At 46.6% G+C, this 17,489-nt stretch overlaps 1 protein-coding gene across 7 annotated transcripts in view; it reads left to right on the top strand.

Annotated features, from left to right (window-relative positions):
* kel (kelch protein) overlaps nucleotides 1-17,489 on the top strand; it is a 65,014-nt gene that overhangs the window by 16,147 nt on the left and 31,378 nt on the right. For 4 of the 7 annotated variants that reach the window (XM_045769120.2, XM_045769121.2, XM_069303998.1 and 1 more), the window contains exons 7-8: nucleotides 4,960-5,116; nucleotides 11,672-11,796. In XM_045769120.2, the coding sequence (XP_045625076.1) occupies nucleotides 4,960-5,116; nucleotides 11,672-11,796 (282 nt within the window). The remainder of the gene's footprint in view (nucleotides 1-4,959; nucleotides 5,117-11,671; nucleotides 11,797-17,489) is intronic. The other 3 variants (XM_045769122.2, XM_069304001.1, XM_069304000.1) reach the window with 1 other exon arrangement.

Below are 17,489 nucleotides of genomic sequence, written 5' to 3'. Positions count from 1 at the left end.
ACTATTATATCATTCTATACTGTCTTATAAATGGTTGATTAGATCTTTTTCATTTAAATTCATTAGATCTTTGCGGTTACTCATGGAAAGCTTAATAAATAAGACAATTATTAACAGAGTGATTTCATTTTTCTGGATAAATTGATCTATGGGCCTTTTCGTTGCAGCGAGAAATTTGCTATTTTACTGTTTGTGCCATAATTAAAGCACCACTGTACTGTATTATTATTACAATAGAAACACGAATGCCTTGAAGATATTTGATAATGTAAACACCTGAAAAATTAATTTTTCTGGGGGGAGCCCCATCGGCTCTTCGAAGCTATCCAGGCTGAATAGATATGTATAACTTTCTTGCATCAATCAATGTGCACGGAGTTCTTGCCTACTGGGGACCACGAGCCAGAACCTGGCTCCCTCAAGAGAGGCACAAGGAGCAATGGCCTATAGAAACCCCCGTGTGGTTGGGAGCATTCTATGTCTGCCATCAACCGAATCTGGCACCCAGAAAGGTAGGCGCCCCAAAACAAACTCCTATTCTGGTGAAACTATTGCTACCGAAAGCCGAACGAGTGGACAGAACTCCCCAAACGAAAATTGGCAAACGACCATGACATCATTATGTCGCCATGCTGTTGTCTGCGCAACAACTACCCTCCCTGGGAGGGGTAAGGGAGGAGCCCCAGACCCCCACGCTGGCGATCCACCCCGCAGTTCTCGGGCTGATGTGGTCTTGTGCCTCTGGCTCCTGCATTTTGTCTCTTGTTTGTACCTTGTGGTGTGGACTGTCTCTACTGGTGTTTTGTGAGCCAGGAGTAATATTCTTCAGTACTCGGGCTGCATGCGCCTAGGGCCACTTTCCCTAGGTACCCTATAAGTACTACCCATGAGGCTTGGGACCACCTTCCACAAGTCAGCTCAGGATCTACCCCCCACTGTGTCTCTTACTGCTCGGTACTTTGCCGCTCTTGGAGTTAACTGGGGTCTTTGTTGCCCGTGTTTACCTCTGGGTAGGGGGGGGTAGTTTTCATCACTGGTAGGGTGCGGGGTACTGCACAGCGTTGTCTTCTTGCAGGGTTTTGCTTTTGTTTGCGTGGTGAGGGGGGGGTCTATCTTGGTAGTTGCCTCTTCTGTGTTGGGGATGTATATATATCCATAATTCTATCTATTCTCAGTTTTTGTATGGTTGGTTGTACCCCTTGCTAGGCCCCTGTGAGTGGACACATCCCAGGGGTTCAGCTATTAGCAGATTGTTTGGTAGTCTTGGGCACTGGTTCGCAGTACCCTTCCTGGGCTTCCCTTAGCGTGTTAATAAGGCTAAGGGCCCTGGGGAAACCCCGCGGGGGCTCCGTGGTCCGATGGATGTGACCCTCGAGTCCCCTCTCACTTTGTGCGAGTTGGAAGGTTGCTCTGTCCCCTTGTCTCTTCGGCACAATCACCGGTTGTCTCCGTCATGTTGCCTGTTGGGTCGGTGATTCTTTTGACCTGGAGTCGTGCGACGTTAGTTGCCTGTATGTGCTCCAGTTCACCCAAGCTACTGATCGTGATTTGAGGGTGCAGGCGATAGCTGCGTTACATGCTAGATTTACGTTACTGCAATGTGCTAGGTTAGTTGCTTCCCCGGATGCCCCGAAACTGCCCTGTTTTGGTTTTAGGGACCAGACTTGGGAGTGGGAGTCGCTTCAGCTCTGGTTCCGTCCTCCCCCACTCCCCCTTGTCCTTCCCCCTTCTGTTGTCCATCCGGTTCCTCCCTTCTTGCTTCCGGCTCCGAAGCGTCTGAGGGTTTCGGAGTCAGGGCAGGGTTTAGTTGGCGTTGAGACTTGGGCAGTCTCAGGAGTCCCTTTCCAGAGTGGTGGCGGAGGTATTCGAGCCGGTCGGCTGAGCGGACAGCACGCTGGACTTGTGATCCTGTGGTCCTGGGTTCAATCCCAGGCGCCGGCGAGAAACAATGGGCAGAGTTTCTTTCACCCTATGGCCCTGTTACCTAGCAGTAAAATAGGTACCTGGGTGTTAGTCAGCTGTCACGGGCTGCTTCTTGGGGGTGGAGGCCTAGTCGAGGACCAAGCTGCAGGGACACTAAAAGCCCCGAAATCATCTCGAGATAACCTCAAGATATAACCTCAAGAGCCTGGTCCTCCTGCCGGAGCTTCTGGGTCTGACCAGTGGGCCCGCCTTCGTTCTTGCTTTTTCGGCTGCTCTTGCCTTTTCTTTAGAGGCGGGGATGTGTGGAGGACGGCTCGGCCCCGGGTCCTCGGGGTGAGGTTCCTGAAAGAGATGGTTGGGTTGACTACGTCTATCTGGACCTAAAAAAAAAAAGGCTTTCGACAGAGTTCCACATATGAGGTTGTTCTGGAAACGAGCATATTGGAGGGGTGACAGGTAAGCTTCTAACATGGCTGAAAAATTTTCTGATAGAAAAATGGGGGTAGTAATCTGAGGCAATGTATCGAACTGGAGAAATGTCACAAGTGGAGTATCAGTATGGAGGATTCAGTTCTTGCACCGGTAATGTTCATTGTCTACATAAACTATCTACCAGATGGAATACAGAATTATATGAACATGTTTGCTGATGATGCTAAGGTAAGAGGAAAGATAAGAAACTTAGATGATTGTAATGCCCTTCAAGAAGACCTGGACAAAATAAGTATATGGAGCACCACTTGGCAAATGGAATTTAATGCGAATAAATGCCATGTTATGGAATGTGTAATAGGAGAACATAGATCCCATACAACCTATAAAGTATGTGAGAAATCTTTAAAAAATTCTGATAAAGAAAAAGATCTAGAGGGGGTTCAAGATAAAAACGGTCACCCGAGGCCCACATAAAGAACATTGTGCGAGGAGCCTATGCTATGCTTTCTAACTTCAGAATTGCTTTTAAATACATGGATGGAGAAATACTAAAGAACTTGTTCACAACTTTTGTTAGACCAAAGCTGGAATATGCAACGGTTGTATGGTGTCCATATTTTTAGAAGCGCATCAATAAACTGGAAAAGGTGCACAGACATGCCACTAAGTAGCTCCCAGAACTGAAGGACGAGCTACGAGGAGAGGTTAGAGGCATTAAATATGCAAAAACTAAAAGATAGAAGAGGCGATATGATCACTACATACAAAATAACAACAGGAATCAAAAGAAATGATAGGGAAGAATTATGATAGGGATGAAGTGCCAGCGTCTTTTTTTTTTTTTTTTTTTTTTCAGGAAAAAAGGATGGTAGCGCTCCGGGTTTCCAGTTAATTTAAAAAATCGTGTTTAGCGCTTCGGGTTTCCTTATCATTTTTCAGAGTTAAAGACCGAAATTTTTCAAAGACCATTTTCGGAGAATATGTTCATAGAAGTTTGTTAAGAGTTCTTATGGGAGAAATTCAGTTTTTTCAGGGTTCTTACCGAGAATAAACTCTACCGTCATACAGATATTTTAGACTGTATACAGTTCTTGTAAGTAAAAATCTTACTTGGGGAAACTAGTATATATGTCTATAAGTAACTAAAGTTCCATTTCTCTCACCATCTTCAAAAACAAGAGGTCATAGATTTAAACTAACGAAACAAAGCTGCTGGCAAAAAAATAAGAAAATTCCCTTTTGTAAACAGAGTGGTAGACAGTTGGAACAAGTTAGGTGAGACGGTGGGGGAGGCCAAAACTGTCAGTAATTTCAAAGCATTAAATGACAGAGTGCTGGGAAAACGGGACACCATGAGCATAGCTCACAATCTGTAATTACACTTGGGTAATTACTATATTTTTTGTAGTAATTATACTACTTAAATTATACTACTACATTTCATGTTGGCATTGGCCTCTCGGGGTCGGATCGGGGAGCTTCATGCTCGCCTCCGGCGCAGGGGTTTCTGCTCGTTTGGTCCCGGCAGTAGGTTTGTTCGTTTGCAACCATCTCCTTCTTTTCTGGCGAAGAATATGACTGCTGCTTTCCAGAGGGGTCCTTGGGTTGTTGTTGATTGGTTCGTCAGGCCGGGGATTTATCATGTATTGTGTCCAGTTGCGGCTCTCACAATAAAACAAAACTCGGTCAAATCATAGCATAGAACGAAAAGGCAATGTAATGTACATTGGGTGTACTCATGTTGGAAGACCTTACCTTTAAAGAACACAATAAAGTGGCTGTTACAACTACAAGAAAAATGACAAGTTGGATAACAAGAACCTTTCACACTAAGAGATGCTATACCAATGATGATACTTTTTAAGACTTCTCTCTAGGGTGGAGTACTGCTGCACAATGACAGCCCCTTTCAAAGCTGGAGAAATTGCTGACCTGGAGAGTGTGCAGAGATCCTTACTGCTAGAATCCACTCGATAAAACATCTAAAAAACTGGGACCGACTAAAGAGCCCAAATCTATATTCTCTTGAGTGCAGGCGAGAGAGATGCATAATAATTTTTAGGTGGAAAATATTAGAGGGGCTGGTCCCAAACCTGCACACAGAAATAACATCACATGAGACCAGGAGGCATGGCAGGATGTGCAGAAAACCCCAACAGGTACTCTGAGAGAGAACTCTATCAATATCAGAGGCCTGAGACTGTTCAACACGCTTCCAATACACACAAGGGGCATAACTGGCTGACTCCTCACAGTGTTCAAGAGAGAACTGGATAAGCACCTACAAAGGATACCTGATCAACTAGGCTGTGATTTGTACATCAGGATGCGTGCAGCCGCATCTAACAGCCTGGTTGACCAGTCCAGCAACCAGAAGGCCTGGTCAACGACCCGGCCGCTGGGACGCTAAACCCCAGAAGCACCTGAAGGTAACCTCAAGGTATGTCGTATGGCTGATAGTGTGGTCAATCAGGCTATTGAATGTGGTTGCTTGCAGCCTGATGTATGAATCACAGCTTGGTTCATCAGGTACCCTGTGATCCTGTGATTTTTGTATCGAATGTTGATTTTGATTTTGTGCTTGGCTACTTTATATTTTAGGTATTTGAGTGCGTGATGAGCTGGGTGAGTGGTGATCTGTCAAACAGAGAGCAGTACCTAGCAGAGCTCATGGAATATGTTCGCCTGCCATTACTCTCCCAGGACTACCTCATCCAACGAGTGGAAGAAGAACCCCTTCTGAAGCAAGATACTCAATGTAAGTTGTACCGTGTGTTCTATGGTAAGCAAAATTTTATGGTACTCTTAGGTACTGTAGCAAATTTCAACACAAAGTATTCCTAGTCATGTTTATAACTTATTTTTTTTACATACAATATATACTTCTGTGGATTTTTTTCTTTCTCGTTCATTTCCTGGTCAGGTGGAAATCTCGCTCGAGGAGAAGGTCTAAATTCAAAGGAAAATGTCAGTGATATTAGGAGGATAGGAAAATATGAGAGACAAGAACCGCCCCTTAAGGGTGACATTTAACGGAGTGAAACACATGACGGAAATAGTTAAAAATGTCAGGAAATTGCAGTGTGATGAGGATGGTAAACTTTGGTCAATAAGACAAGTCCTCTCAAAAGAAGACAGAGAAAAGCTGAAAATGAAGCAAAATGTCTAAATGGGAATAGAAATAAAGATTTGTTTTTTTCTACAAAGTGTTAGGGAGACTGGAAAGCTAGTGAAATGGTACATAAAAACAGAGCAACAAAATCATTAGAGGAAAAGGGAGTGAAGGACGAAAAGAAAGGGAACATGTTCCTGAAAACTGTGTATACCAACATAGATGGAGCGAGATAAAAAATATTGGGCTGAAGGATATAATTCAGCTTAAGGTCTCGGATATTGTCGCACTAACAGAGTCAAAACTTGAAGAAAATATTTTAAATGCGGTTGTATTTCCAAGAGGCTACTCAGTTTGGAGAGGTGACACAAAAACTAGGAAGGGGAGGAAGGAATGGGGAGAGGAATGGCTGTGCTGGTGAAAGAACTCCTATAGGTAAGAGTTAATAATTAAAAACCCTTGAGATATTGACATAATGGCATTGCAGGTCTGGAATCAGGATGATAAGCTGATAATTTTAAATGCCTACAGCCCACCAGCAAGCAACACATGGACAAAGGAAGAACTGGATGACAAACGAGAGGGCCTCATAATGGTCATGAGAGAGATTATGGTAAGAGCAGACAAAGATAAATCCTGATTGTTGGTACTGGGGCACTTCAACTTTAAGACAATAGACTGGGAGGCCTACGAAGCAAGAATGGAGGACATTGGGACAGGCAGATTTGTAAACCTCATTTTGGAGACATTCATGTATCAACACATGAAGCAGGCCACGAGAATGAGGGAAGGGGATGTTCCATCAGTACTGGATCTAATACTCGCCAGGAAAGAAGAGGTATTTGATATCCAGTACTTTCCTCCCCCAGGGAAAGAGTGATCATGTTCTACTGGACATTAAATACCCTTTGCGATATTATCTAGTACAGAAAGGGTGAAACAGTTGTTGAACTCGATTTCAAGAGAGGATGCTATGGGGAACTTAGAAATTTTTTTCATGGGTATAAGTGGACAAACTTGTTAGGCAAGGAAGTAAATGAGATGTATGCCATATTTTGTGAAATATACGATGAAGGCACACAACCATTCATACCAAAACAGAGATGCTGACCTAGGAAACAATGTTAGTTCAACAGAAATTGCAAGAGGGCCAGAAATCAAAAGGCACAAGCATAGAATCATTATAGGAAGAGGCCAAACCCCCAAACATACCAGCGATACAGAGATGCGAAAAACAACTACACGGCAGTAAGGAGAGAGGCAGAGGAACCTTCAGAACGGTATAGCAGTTGTTCTTGAAGTTGCTCAACAGATGTTTTGTAGGTGGAGTGAATGTGTGCAGAGACGTTATTTTGGTACCACTCAAAATACCCTCTAGCGGTGGTATTTTGTGTAGCATAGGGTCGGACACAGTGCAACTCCACATATCTTTTTACCACATTCCACAGCTGGAACGTCTGCACACTTCCTTTCTCTTGAAGGTATATCCAACAGGGGATCCTCTCCAATGGGAGCTCAAATGGAGCGCAGCTTCCCCTCACGATGTCTGGTACTCAAGTGGGGTCAGAGCCCTCCCGAAGCGAGCCTCACGCCTCAAGCAAATTATCCACATCTCATAACCAGTCATTTATCTATTTTCTTATTCACTGTCCATATTCTTAAACTCTCTGTAAAATTTACCCAATTACTTTTACATATGAATCTTCATGTCTGTATATCTCCGACCTCCTAGTCAGGTCAGGCTTGATAGAATAATTCTCAAAGGGGAGACTCGTTTTTCGGCTGCCTGGGGTCATAACAGTATATACATGATATGTATATATGTGTATGTGTACTTTTTCTTTCGGAAGGGGCTCTGTTCCCTTCTCTGTTGACAGGGCGCTGGAGGAGCAGCTTGCTCTGTTGACTCGCGTATGGTCCCGCTATTGGTGGGTGCATTGGGCGTGGTCGATCCGCCCCCATCCTTCTGGGGTTCCCGTGTGCTCTTTGCAGACATGGGCCTTTCGAATCTGCAGTTCTTCAGGACTTCCTCAGTCTGCGCTCTGGTTTCTATGCCCTCCTCGGAGGACTGCTGTCTCTTGTCCGGCTTCTGTTGGGGCCGGGTGCCTGGATGGTGGCCCTGGACCTCCTGGTCACTTGGCACATTCCTCTCCAGGTTTCCAAGACTGGCACAGTTGGTGGTGGGGCTTCAGGCTTGCCGCTTTTGTTGCCTTCCCTATTTTGTAATTGGCACTTGGTGTATTTACACATCTTTACCAGATCTTGGTGCCCTGTCTTGAGTCTGCTTGGGATTCGGTGTCTGGCCTACCTCGACGACTGGCTGGTGTGGGCTCCCAGTCGGTCCGCTTGTCTGCTTGCCAAGGGTGTGGTTCTTTTCAGATCGCCGGGTTTGGTTTCCTGGTGATCTGGAGGCCGTTCCATCTGTTTCTGTCCCGGGTTTGGACCTGGCTGGGTCTTGTTTAGGGCTCTTGAGCCACTCCTTGTCTTTCCCTCCGGAAGTGTTGCTGCGGCTGTGGTCCAGCCTTCGGCTGTGCATGAGGGGGGGTCCCGGGTTTCTCGAGCAGTTGTGCAGGAGTCTGAACTTCAATGTACTGGTCTGCCCGCGGGGTCGGCTTCGTAGACTCCCCTTCCGCCTCTCTTGCAATCGTTGGGTTCGTTCCTCCAGGGATCTTGTGTTGGTGCTGCGTCACCAGCTTCCTCTTTGGGGTTTTCGGGGTTCCGTGCCTTGGCACCTCCCCGCTCAATGTGTTCACGGATGGGTCATCTCTCGGCTGGGGCTTTGTGACCAGTGCTCACCAGGTCGGTCGGGGATGGTGGGGTCTGTCCGTCCATCAGGCTCACAGCACGGTTGAGGAGTTCGTGGCTGTCTGGTTTGCGCTTCGGAGGGTTCCAGTCGCGCGGTGCTCTACCATTCAGCTCCATTCGGACTGTTCTCTGGCGGTTGTTTGCCGAAACCACAGGGTTTCTCTTAGGTGTTTGACCTTTGGGGTTGGTCCCTTAGAGTGGCTCGTTTGCTGGATTCTCGGGGTTTGGCTAACTGTGAGGTTCGTGTGCAGGGTGTGTCCTGTTTCCTGGCGAACAACTGTCTCGGTTCATTCCTCTGTTCGCGGATTGGCCAGTCGTCGCCGACTCGTTTTGTTGGCTCTGCCGGACGAATGAACTCCTGGCCATGGACGTCTTCGAGTCGGCGTGGTCTAGGCATTGCCCATTCTATGTGGTGCCCTTACCCGCCTGCGAGGTGTTCACAGTGGATGCCTTTCGGCAGGACTGGTCGAGGTGGGGGTACCTATTCCTCTTCTCCCGGTCCAGCTGTTGCTTCGGGTTCTGGCTCGTTTGGAGCCCATTACCACGAGAGTAGTCCTTATGGTCCCTTGGTGGCTGGCCCAGCTTTATTTTCAGACGCTGCTTGATAGGTGTCCGAACCCAGGACGTTTTCCCCCGGTTCCGCCTCTTTCGGCAGGTCGGATTGGTCCTTGTACGTGACTGGTTCGGCCTTCTACTCGGCTTTTCGCATCTGGTATTTTGAAGTGGGTATCACCATCTCTGTGGTGATCAGGTGGCTTTGTTGACAGTGTCCCACCTGCGAGCTTTGTCTCGGCGACAGTATGACGTTCCTGGTGTTTCTATGCGTACCGTGTCTGGGGATGCTCTTTGGGTTGATCAGGTTCCCCTCATTCCCTGTTTCAGGGCTCGGGTCTCCCAGGTCATTTGCAGAGTTTCAAGTCTTCCAGCCTGCGGTCTGTCGTTGCGCCTGTGCTGTTCGGACGTTTGCAGCTTTTGCTGCTGTGTTGATGTATAGGAATCATTTCGGGCGCAGGGATTTGAGGGTCGCACAGATTCTTGGCCGCCCATTCTTTATGTGCGTCTGCTCCTGTGCATTCTTGTTGCCTTGGGTCGCAGGTTGCAGCCTGTTGTCGCGGCTTCGCGTTGCGGAGTATGTGGCGGCCGCTTCCCGGGTCAGCCCTTTCTTTTCCTTCTCTTTGGGTATAAAGCTCCAGGGAGCCGTAGGGGCTCCGCTCAGAAAACCAGCTTTGAATGTAATGAAACGGCATTTTCTGGGTGAGCCCTGGGGGCTCACTGACAACCCTCCCTCCCACCGGTTGGCGTTTTATCGCGTTGGTTGAAGCTTAGCTTCCGAACTGATGCTAGGCAGCTGGCACGGTAGGTCCGGGGCTCCCCCCCTTCCCCTCTCGGGGCGGGGAGAGCTGCGCGGACGATTGGCGCGGCAGTAAAGTGTGATGTTTGCTTGTTTCCTTGGGATTGTAGGGAGTTTCTACCTCTGTTCATTTTTTTTTTTTTTTTTTATAGTTTTTTACCATGTGGGGTTTGTTTTGTTATGCCTACCTTTCTGGGTGCCTAACCCTGGTCGATGGCAGATAAGGAAAACCCTAAACACAAGGGGGGTTTCCAGGGCCATTGCTCCCTGAAACCTCTCTGAAGGGGCCAGGTTCTAGCGCTGGTCCCTGGTAGATATGAACTCCTTAGCTAATGTCCCGGTCTAATATAACATACATTAGCCCGATAAGCTCCAGGAAGCCTCCGGGGCTCACTCGGAAAATGGCGTTTCATTACAGTACATTCAATGCTGGTTTTTTCATTTATTCACTACACACAGACGTTATATATAAGTATTTACATGTTTTGTTCACCATAACTACATCTAAGCTTGTATGGTGAGTAAAGGCAAAGACATAGCTACTCGCACAGTCAGCTGGTGGCGGCCGCCCTCAAGGCCAGACTCACTAATATTTCTTTCGACACTATTATTTGTGGTGTTATTACGCTATATACACACATTATATATAAGTATCTACCTGTTTTACTCCCCATACCTGTACAAATAAGCTGGTATGGTGCCCAAAGACCATAATGGCCACCAGTAAACAACATGGCAAGTCGTGCAGACAACGCACCTCTCTCGCCAAAATGGCGGCTCCCAACCTACTCCTATTACTGTTATTTCACTCTATACACACGTTATATACAAGTATCTACATTTGTGTTCACCATAGCAAACCACTAAGCTGGTATGGAGAGTGCAGTCAATAAAAGGTGGCCACACAGTCAGAAGACGACGCCACCACCCTCCCACAGCATTACTCCTCCCTCCATGGAGCACAGCACTAAATATCACCACAATCCTGCTATTATCAGAATCCTGGTCAGTTTTATCAGTCAGGGGGCTTCTGTAATACTATCATCGCTAAATAATATCATGAACATATATATTTTGACATTTTTAGGTGATGCTGTGGTCACAAGCTGTACAGCAGTGCTGTGCACTCATGCTGCGTGCGTCAGCCTTGGTGGCTCGCTCAATACCGACGCTCTCACACCCAGGAATGTTGGCCACGATTTTTTTTTCTAGGTGGCGTCTGTCAACTATCGGTCGTGGCTGCACTATAGCTGCCCCTATCCCATGCGGGGGGCATTTAAATTAAGGCGCTAGACACTAAAACAGCTATTAATGTATTGCGTGGTTTCTGTTTTGTTACTGAAATCATCTATACTGTATATGTATTGCGAGGTTTAAGGCACTCTGCGAATTTGGATGGTTAAAGTTATCTCTAAACATATTTTTCTATCATTTGATGATTGAAAAAATATGCTACTCTCTCTTGAACAGGTGCTGCCTTATTATTTATTATGGCTACTGTCATAGGCAGATGTGAAGCAATCATTGCTTCTCCTTAACCTTGGAGGCTACATTTATTTGAGTGATGACTATATTTATTCGTGCACTCATTACGTTTCCCTGTATTTTACAGCGGCAAGATTGCAGCTCATTTTCATGTATCTGGCACAGTATATCAGTACTACTATCCCATACCTTTTTGAAATTTTCCAAACCCATTATATAAATAGTTTTCTTCACTGCTTCAAATCAATTCTACATGTATCTTATCAATGCCTTCAGCTTAGCCACATTATTGCTTTTTCACAGATGTGCTTACGTTATGTTTCTCAATAGATGTTACCTGATACAATATCTGTAATCTTTCTTGCACTCTTCTCATACCATTGAAACCAATCATGTTTAAATTAATTTTTTATTTTTTGTGATCATTAGGTAAATTAGTTAAAAAGCAAGTACATGTACAGTGATAAAGATGAAAAAGCATTAATGTTTTGATTTGTTGATATATAATTGAGCATTAACTATTAGTACGAGCTCTATATTGATGTGTGTTTTAATTGCAGGTAAAGATTACCTGATAGAAGCTATGAAGTATCATCTGTTAAAGGGTGAACAGAAGGCAATGTTTAAATCCCCAAGAACTAAACCTCGGCAGCCTGTTGGTCTTCCTAAGGTAAATTTTAGTGAAGTAAGGGAACATTATATTGTATATTAAAATACAGGCTTTTATATTTGGTTGTTTTGTTTTTGTTGTAGTTGCTGTTATTGTCAGTGTTTTGTGTAATAATTCTACACAACATGAGATTAACCCTTCAGTATACTTTCAGTTAAACACACAGGTGTAACAGAAAATTTGTGTGTGTGTGTGTGTGTAAAATACTTTGAAATTAAGTTAGTGTCCAATTACTCATGAAATATTGAATACATTCTGAAATGAGAGGTTCCCATTGTCAGAAACAGGAAGCCCGTTAGACTTGTCGATGCTCCCCTAGGCTCAATACCTGACCATCTACAGGATGCAATCCACAACAGTTGACTAACTTCCAGGTACCTATTTACTGCTAGATGAACCGTGGCATGAGGTGTTAGGGAGTGTGCCTAAGTGTCTACATTATCCTAAGGGATGTAAACCTGGAACGTTTTGGTTGTATGTGAATGTATGGTGTGCACCTCTTTAGGGGATTTACTAGGAAATGTAAGAAATATTGCTGTAATAATGGTTGTTAACATCAAGAGGAAACTAATGACTTCTTAGAGAAAATGCTAGATAAGCTCGTTAATGATGGTTGTGCAGGCCATGGATAGCAGTAACCTAACTGATTCATTGATTGTAAAGTAATCCTGACATTGAGCAGGGCTGTTTTATGTAGAAAAGATCAAACATTTCATATGGAAACAGTATGAATAAACAATAGAAAAAAATAGAAGTACACATACAGTGCATCAGGCATGGTGTTAGTGTACCTGTGAATCAGGCACCTTGTGTCCCATGTGCATGGGACACAGATTTACAGATTGCAGAAGATGAGAGGAAATGTCAGCACTGTGGAGAAATGCCCAACAGATCACTGGAACATTATCTAAAACAGTGCACAGTTACAAAGTAAGATTTCAACTAAGATTTAAAAGTAGAAGTTGTTAAACACATTGGGCATAATCTTACTGAAGTGAACACAAGTCAAAATACCCATACACTGCCAAAGTAAGGCAGAAACGAGTAATACTTAGTAGGCCAGCCATAGGCTTGGGGCCCACATAGAAATATCAGTGAAAAAAAAAGTTGTATAAGTTTGAGGGAATTAAGGTGGTGTGAAGGTGACTGGGTGCATGTCTGCATGTGTGGGGGGGAAGGTGTATGGGTGTGGGAAGGGGTTGCTAGGCGGGGAAAGTTGTGTAGGTGGAATCTGAGGCATACATGCAGTGGGTGGCTTTGTGTGTCATTTAGAAAGGTGTACAGTACAATATGTGCAGATGTAGATGTATTAAAGTATTGTACCAACATTAATTCTCTTACAAGAGCCGATTCCAACGCACATACTTTACACAGCATGTAGTAGTCTTGTTTACCTTAGAGGCTTAGTCATCTACATCTGTTTTCTGCTCACTGTCATAGTCTTTTCCTTTATGTCCTGACTGTAGTGTATGCTGGTTTCTCAAGAGCTCTTTACACAACTTGTTTGAATGCAAAAACTCATCTACTCGACTAAAGATGTTTTTTTTACACTGAAAGGCTTTCAGTAATTATACTTACCCTGTTGATTCTTCCATATAGTTACAGATATTCTGTAGATTTTTGCTTTCATTTTTATAATGAGAATGACAAAACCGTTCTCTTGAGTAACCATCGACGAGTCTCCAGTCACACTACCACTTCTTCACATCATCATCCATATTTTCCATGATAGCTATGTCTGTTTATTGTCCTCTACCATCCTTTACCATCACACTAAAACACTCACCAACATTCCCTGCTTTACCATATTTAGGTTAAGTTTGGTTTTTCTGATCATCTTTGTTAACTTTTACAAATCTGTTCCTGCTTTTTTATTCATATAATACTGAGCCAGTGCCTCTTGTCATATTCTCTCATTATTTGTTAGAAATGTATGTGAAATTATAGTGTTCTTAATATTATCATCTTGAACTATAATTTGTAATTTATTGCAAGTTCAGAATGAAACATGACTAGAGTACTGTAATCATTTTGCCTATGATTAACAATGGCTAACTGGAAGAAAATTCTTATTTAAATACAGATGTTTCTTTAGTTGTATTGCTGCTGTAGCATATATTTATGATACTGCACAGGCTGAATCCAAAGGTTTCATAGCTTATGGACCTTAAATTAAATCAAAATTGATATTATTATGTAGATGACTCTTGGATGGCTTATAGATAATCTTTGGTTATTGAAGTATTTGTAGATCCTGTTATCATCATAGTTGACTGAATTTGAGCTTGGTTTGAAGTGTGCTGGTTTAATATTGTAAAGATAATCTTTTTGAATGCTCTTTGGTTTTGTTTTTTTTCTCTAGTCATTATCTTTGTTGATCTTTTTGAATAAGAGAATGTTTAAGGCATCGAGACAGTTTTCTGGCAGTGTTTTTTATGCATTTTGTGAACTGCTGCACTAGAAAATATTTAGTTTTAAACTTTTCTCATGTCAGTTGATATTTCATCTAGCACTTTGCCATTTTCTAAATGAAGATATATGTATACAGTATCCACTCAATTTAACGGCCTCTTTTATACCGATCTGCCGGTAATAGTGACCGGTTTAGGAGACCGATATCTAGAGCCTCATATACCGGTCTGGCGGTCGATATTACCGAAGGTCGGTATTGGGTTTTTTCTGACCAGGGGGAGAAAGATACTGGCAGTATGGGGCGTTAAAGTTTATTGAAGATTAAATTCTGCAGAACATGTAAATGTATAAAGTTCAAATATAAAGTAAGTAATTATATAAAGTTTATATTAAACACGGTTTATATTATAGGCTTATAACAAAGTTGATATTATTAAACTTAATATTGAACATGTAAATATATAAAGTTTCAAAATATATAATTTAAGGACTATATAACGTTTATATTAAAATATATAAAGTAAATATATAAAGTAAGAATTAACAGTAACAATTCCAAGTCCGAGGACTAGATTTAACTTAAAAGGTACACCCGTAGTAAGTATGAGACCTTAGCCTATAGTGACATGGAAACTAATTCTGCAGAAACCTAAAGGTTAACTGGTACTAGAATTAAGGCCGAGTACAAATGTGTAGTAATTATATATGAACATAAACATAAACATAAATATGAATAAGGGCAAGGCATGTCGCGAGAAGTCTGCTAGTACAAGATAAGAAACCTTCCAAATTTTTTTCTCACACCAAGTGTGAGAAAGACATAATTTACAGTGTCTTAAGGAGGCAAAGAATGGGAATCATTAAATATACGACGTTCCCGACGACGCTTCGACGCCGCCATCTGCTGGAGGATACCGTGCCCCGGGCAACATGGGGGCCACCCCCCTGTCCAGGGCACGGCCCCTGGAACTGGACGCCAAGGACTTAACGAACATAACGAAGTCATCCTGGATTGCCGGCGTCAACGCCGAACCCAGGGCCTGTGGTGCGTACCCGTAGACGTAAACCTGCCATCGTCGTCGAGCTGATCTCGGGTCCTTGCTCCAACGCCGGCGTCTCCCTCCGACGAAGAAGAACAACAGACGACACAGGCGAACGGGCAGGTAGACGAACGCTGAACTTACGACGTAGGAGGAATCCCTGCTACACCGGACGGGCAGGGCGCTTAAGACAAACACACCAGGCTACACCGGCCAGGCGGGAGCGCCTGGGAACCAACTTGCCGGCAACACCGGCCAGACGGAGGACATGTGGGAACGGTCCTGGCTACCCCCCAGGCAAGCAGGGCACGTGCCTGAGGGCCTGGACGGCGGAAAGCATGAAATAACACACCGGGCAACACCGGCCAGACGTACGTCTGGGGACTACATGCCGGACTTACACCGGCCGACGGACGTCTGGGGACATCTTGATCGGCGCCACTCGGGGAAGACGTACCTGGGGACTCCGGGACACCGAAGGCCTTGGGGCTAACACCCCGGGCATCACGGCCGGGCGGGACGTCAGAGGGCGACGTGCCTAGCAGAGAGCACACCACACACGGCAAGGACCCCGTGGCCTACCAACCACGCTACCAACCATACTGTATATTATACAGTATACAGTTATATTATACTATTATACCATTATAGTATTGTATTATATATTAATACATATTATATTATACCGGCCGACGGACGTCTGGGGACATCTTGATCGGCGCCACTCTGGGGAAGACGTACTTGGGGACTCCGGGACACCGGAGGGCCTGGGGCTAACACCCCGGGCAACACGGCCGGGCGAGACGTCCGAGGGCGACGTGCCTAACAAGAGCACACCACACACGGCAAGGACCCCGTGGCCTACCAACCACGCGCTGCCACACGGCATGCTCAGGGCCTAGACGAAAAGGGGGAGGGGGGGGCCGCACACAGGGGCGGCCGTACGGGCGCAAGGCAGCCCGAGCCCCGACATGGGAAGCCGTGGCGCAAAGCCACGTGGATTAGCACCCAAAAGGGAACAGGGAGGGCGGGACACAGCCCAACCGTGCGCGCCACGGAACGCCGTGCCACGTGGCAGCACGACCAGGCGTGTGCCCCATAGCAGGCCCGGGCGGAGGGCCGGACCTGGCCACGAGTCGTCGCCAGGGGCAACGCTTGTCCGCTCAGGGAGACCCGACCCCTGGGGACATCCCAGGGAAGCCGGCAGACCGGCAACAGGGAACACCCGAGGGAAGAACAGGAAGGACGCAGAAGCACGCCCTGCCGGCCAGGCACGTGACGGCCCGGCAAGGCATACATGGGCCCCAAGGCGGGGCCCGCCATAGGGCCGCCCACGCCTGGCCACGTGCCGCCGCCGCCGAGAACATGCGCCGGGCGTAGGACCGAACCTGGCCACAATCCGTCGCCGACGGCGACACATGTCCTCGGACAAGGCGAAACCTGGCCCCCCTGGGACACCCAGGGAACCCGGCGGGCCGGCGACAGGGAGCCCCGAAGGAAAGGCGGGAAGGACGCCGAGGCACGCCCAGACGACCAGACACGTGGTCGATGGCGGCGAGGGAAGGGCCCCCAAGGCAGAGCACAAAGGGCGTAGGGCCCACCACGCCAGGCCACATGGCGACGCCGGCAAGGGCACGCCTGGCCGCCGACGGGGGGCCCCGGGCAGGGCGCGCGCCTAGCACGCCGCGCGGCGGGGCCCCTTGGACACGGACGGGCACGGCTGGACGGGGCCCCACATGAGAGGAGACCGAACGCAGGCCACTAGGGACGCGGCCCAGGGCACGCCGACCCTAAGCCAGCCACGCGACCAGCACGGCACGGGGGCGCCCGGCACAGGCCCAAGGAGGGCGCCCCAGCTCTCCGGGAGCAACAGCAGAGTCCGAAGGACTAACTAAGGCGGCACACACGTACCGCGAGGGGAAGGCGCTTGGCACACGCCGCACTGGGGAGACCTGACTAGGGTTGAACAGAAAACCTCACCTTGGGTTTAGAAGTGTAGGGCAGGAGGGCCCTGCCGGAACAGTCTGGGGTGTCGAGGGCCTCAGGATGTCCGTGAGAGAGAGGTCAGGTACCGAGGCAGCTGGCGTGTTGTCCATCTCGTGCGAAGTCGGGCGGCCGGGGAGCGGTTTGCGAGGGCAGCGGCGAGGGCAGGCGGAGTGAGGCAGAGCCCCAGTGTGCGCCCGTATTTATACGACCCCAAACTGCCCGCGCAACGCCGCGGGACGCGCTGCGCAATTGTTTCTTTCTCCCCCGCCA

Source organism: Procambarus clarkii, chromosome 51 (genome assembly GCF_040958095.1).
Source record: "Procambarus clarkii isolate CNS0578487 chromosome 51, FALCON_Pclarkii_2.0, whole genome shotgun sequence".
In the NCBI taxonomy this organism is placed as follows: Eukaryota; Metazoa; Arthropoda; class Malacostraca; order Decapoda; family Cambaridae; genus Procambarus; species Procambarus clarkii.
This window is presented reverse-complemented; position numbering and strand designations above follow the sequence as displayed.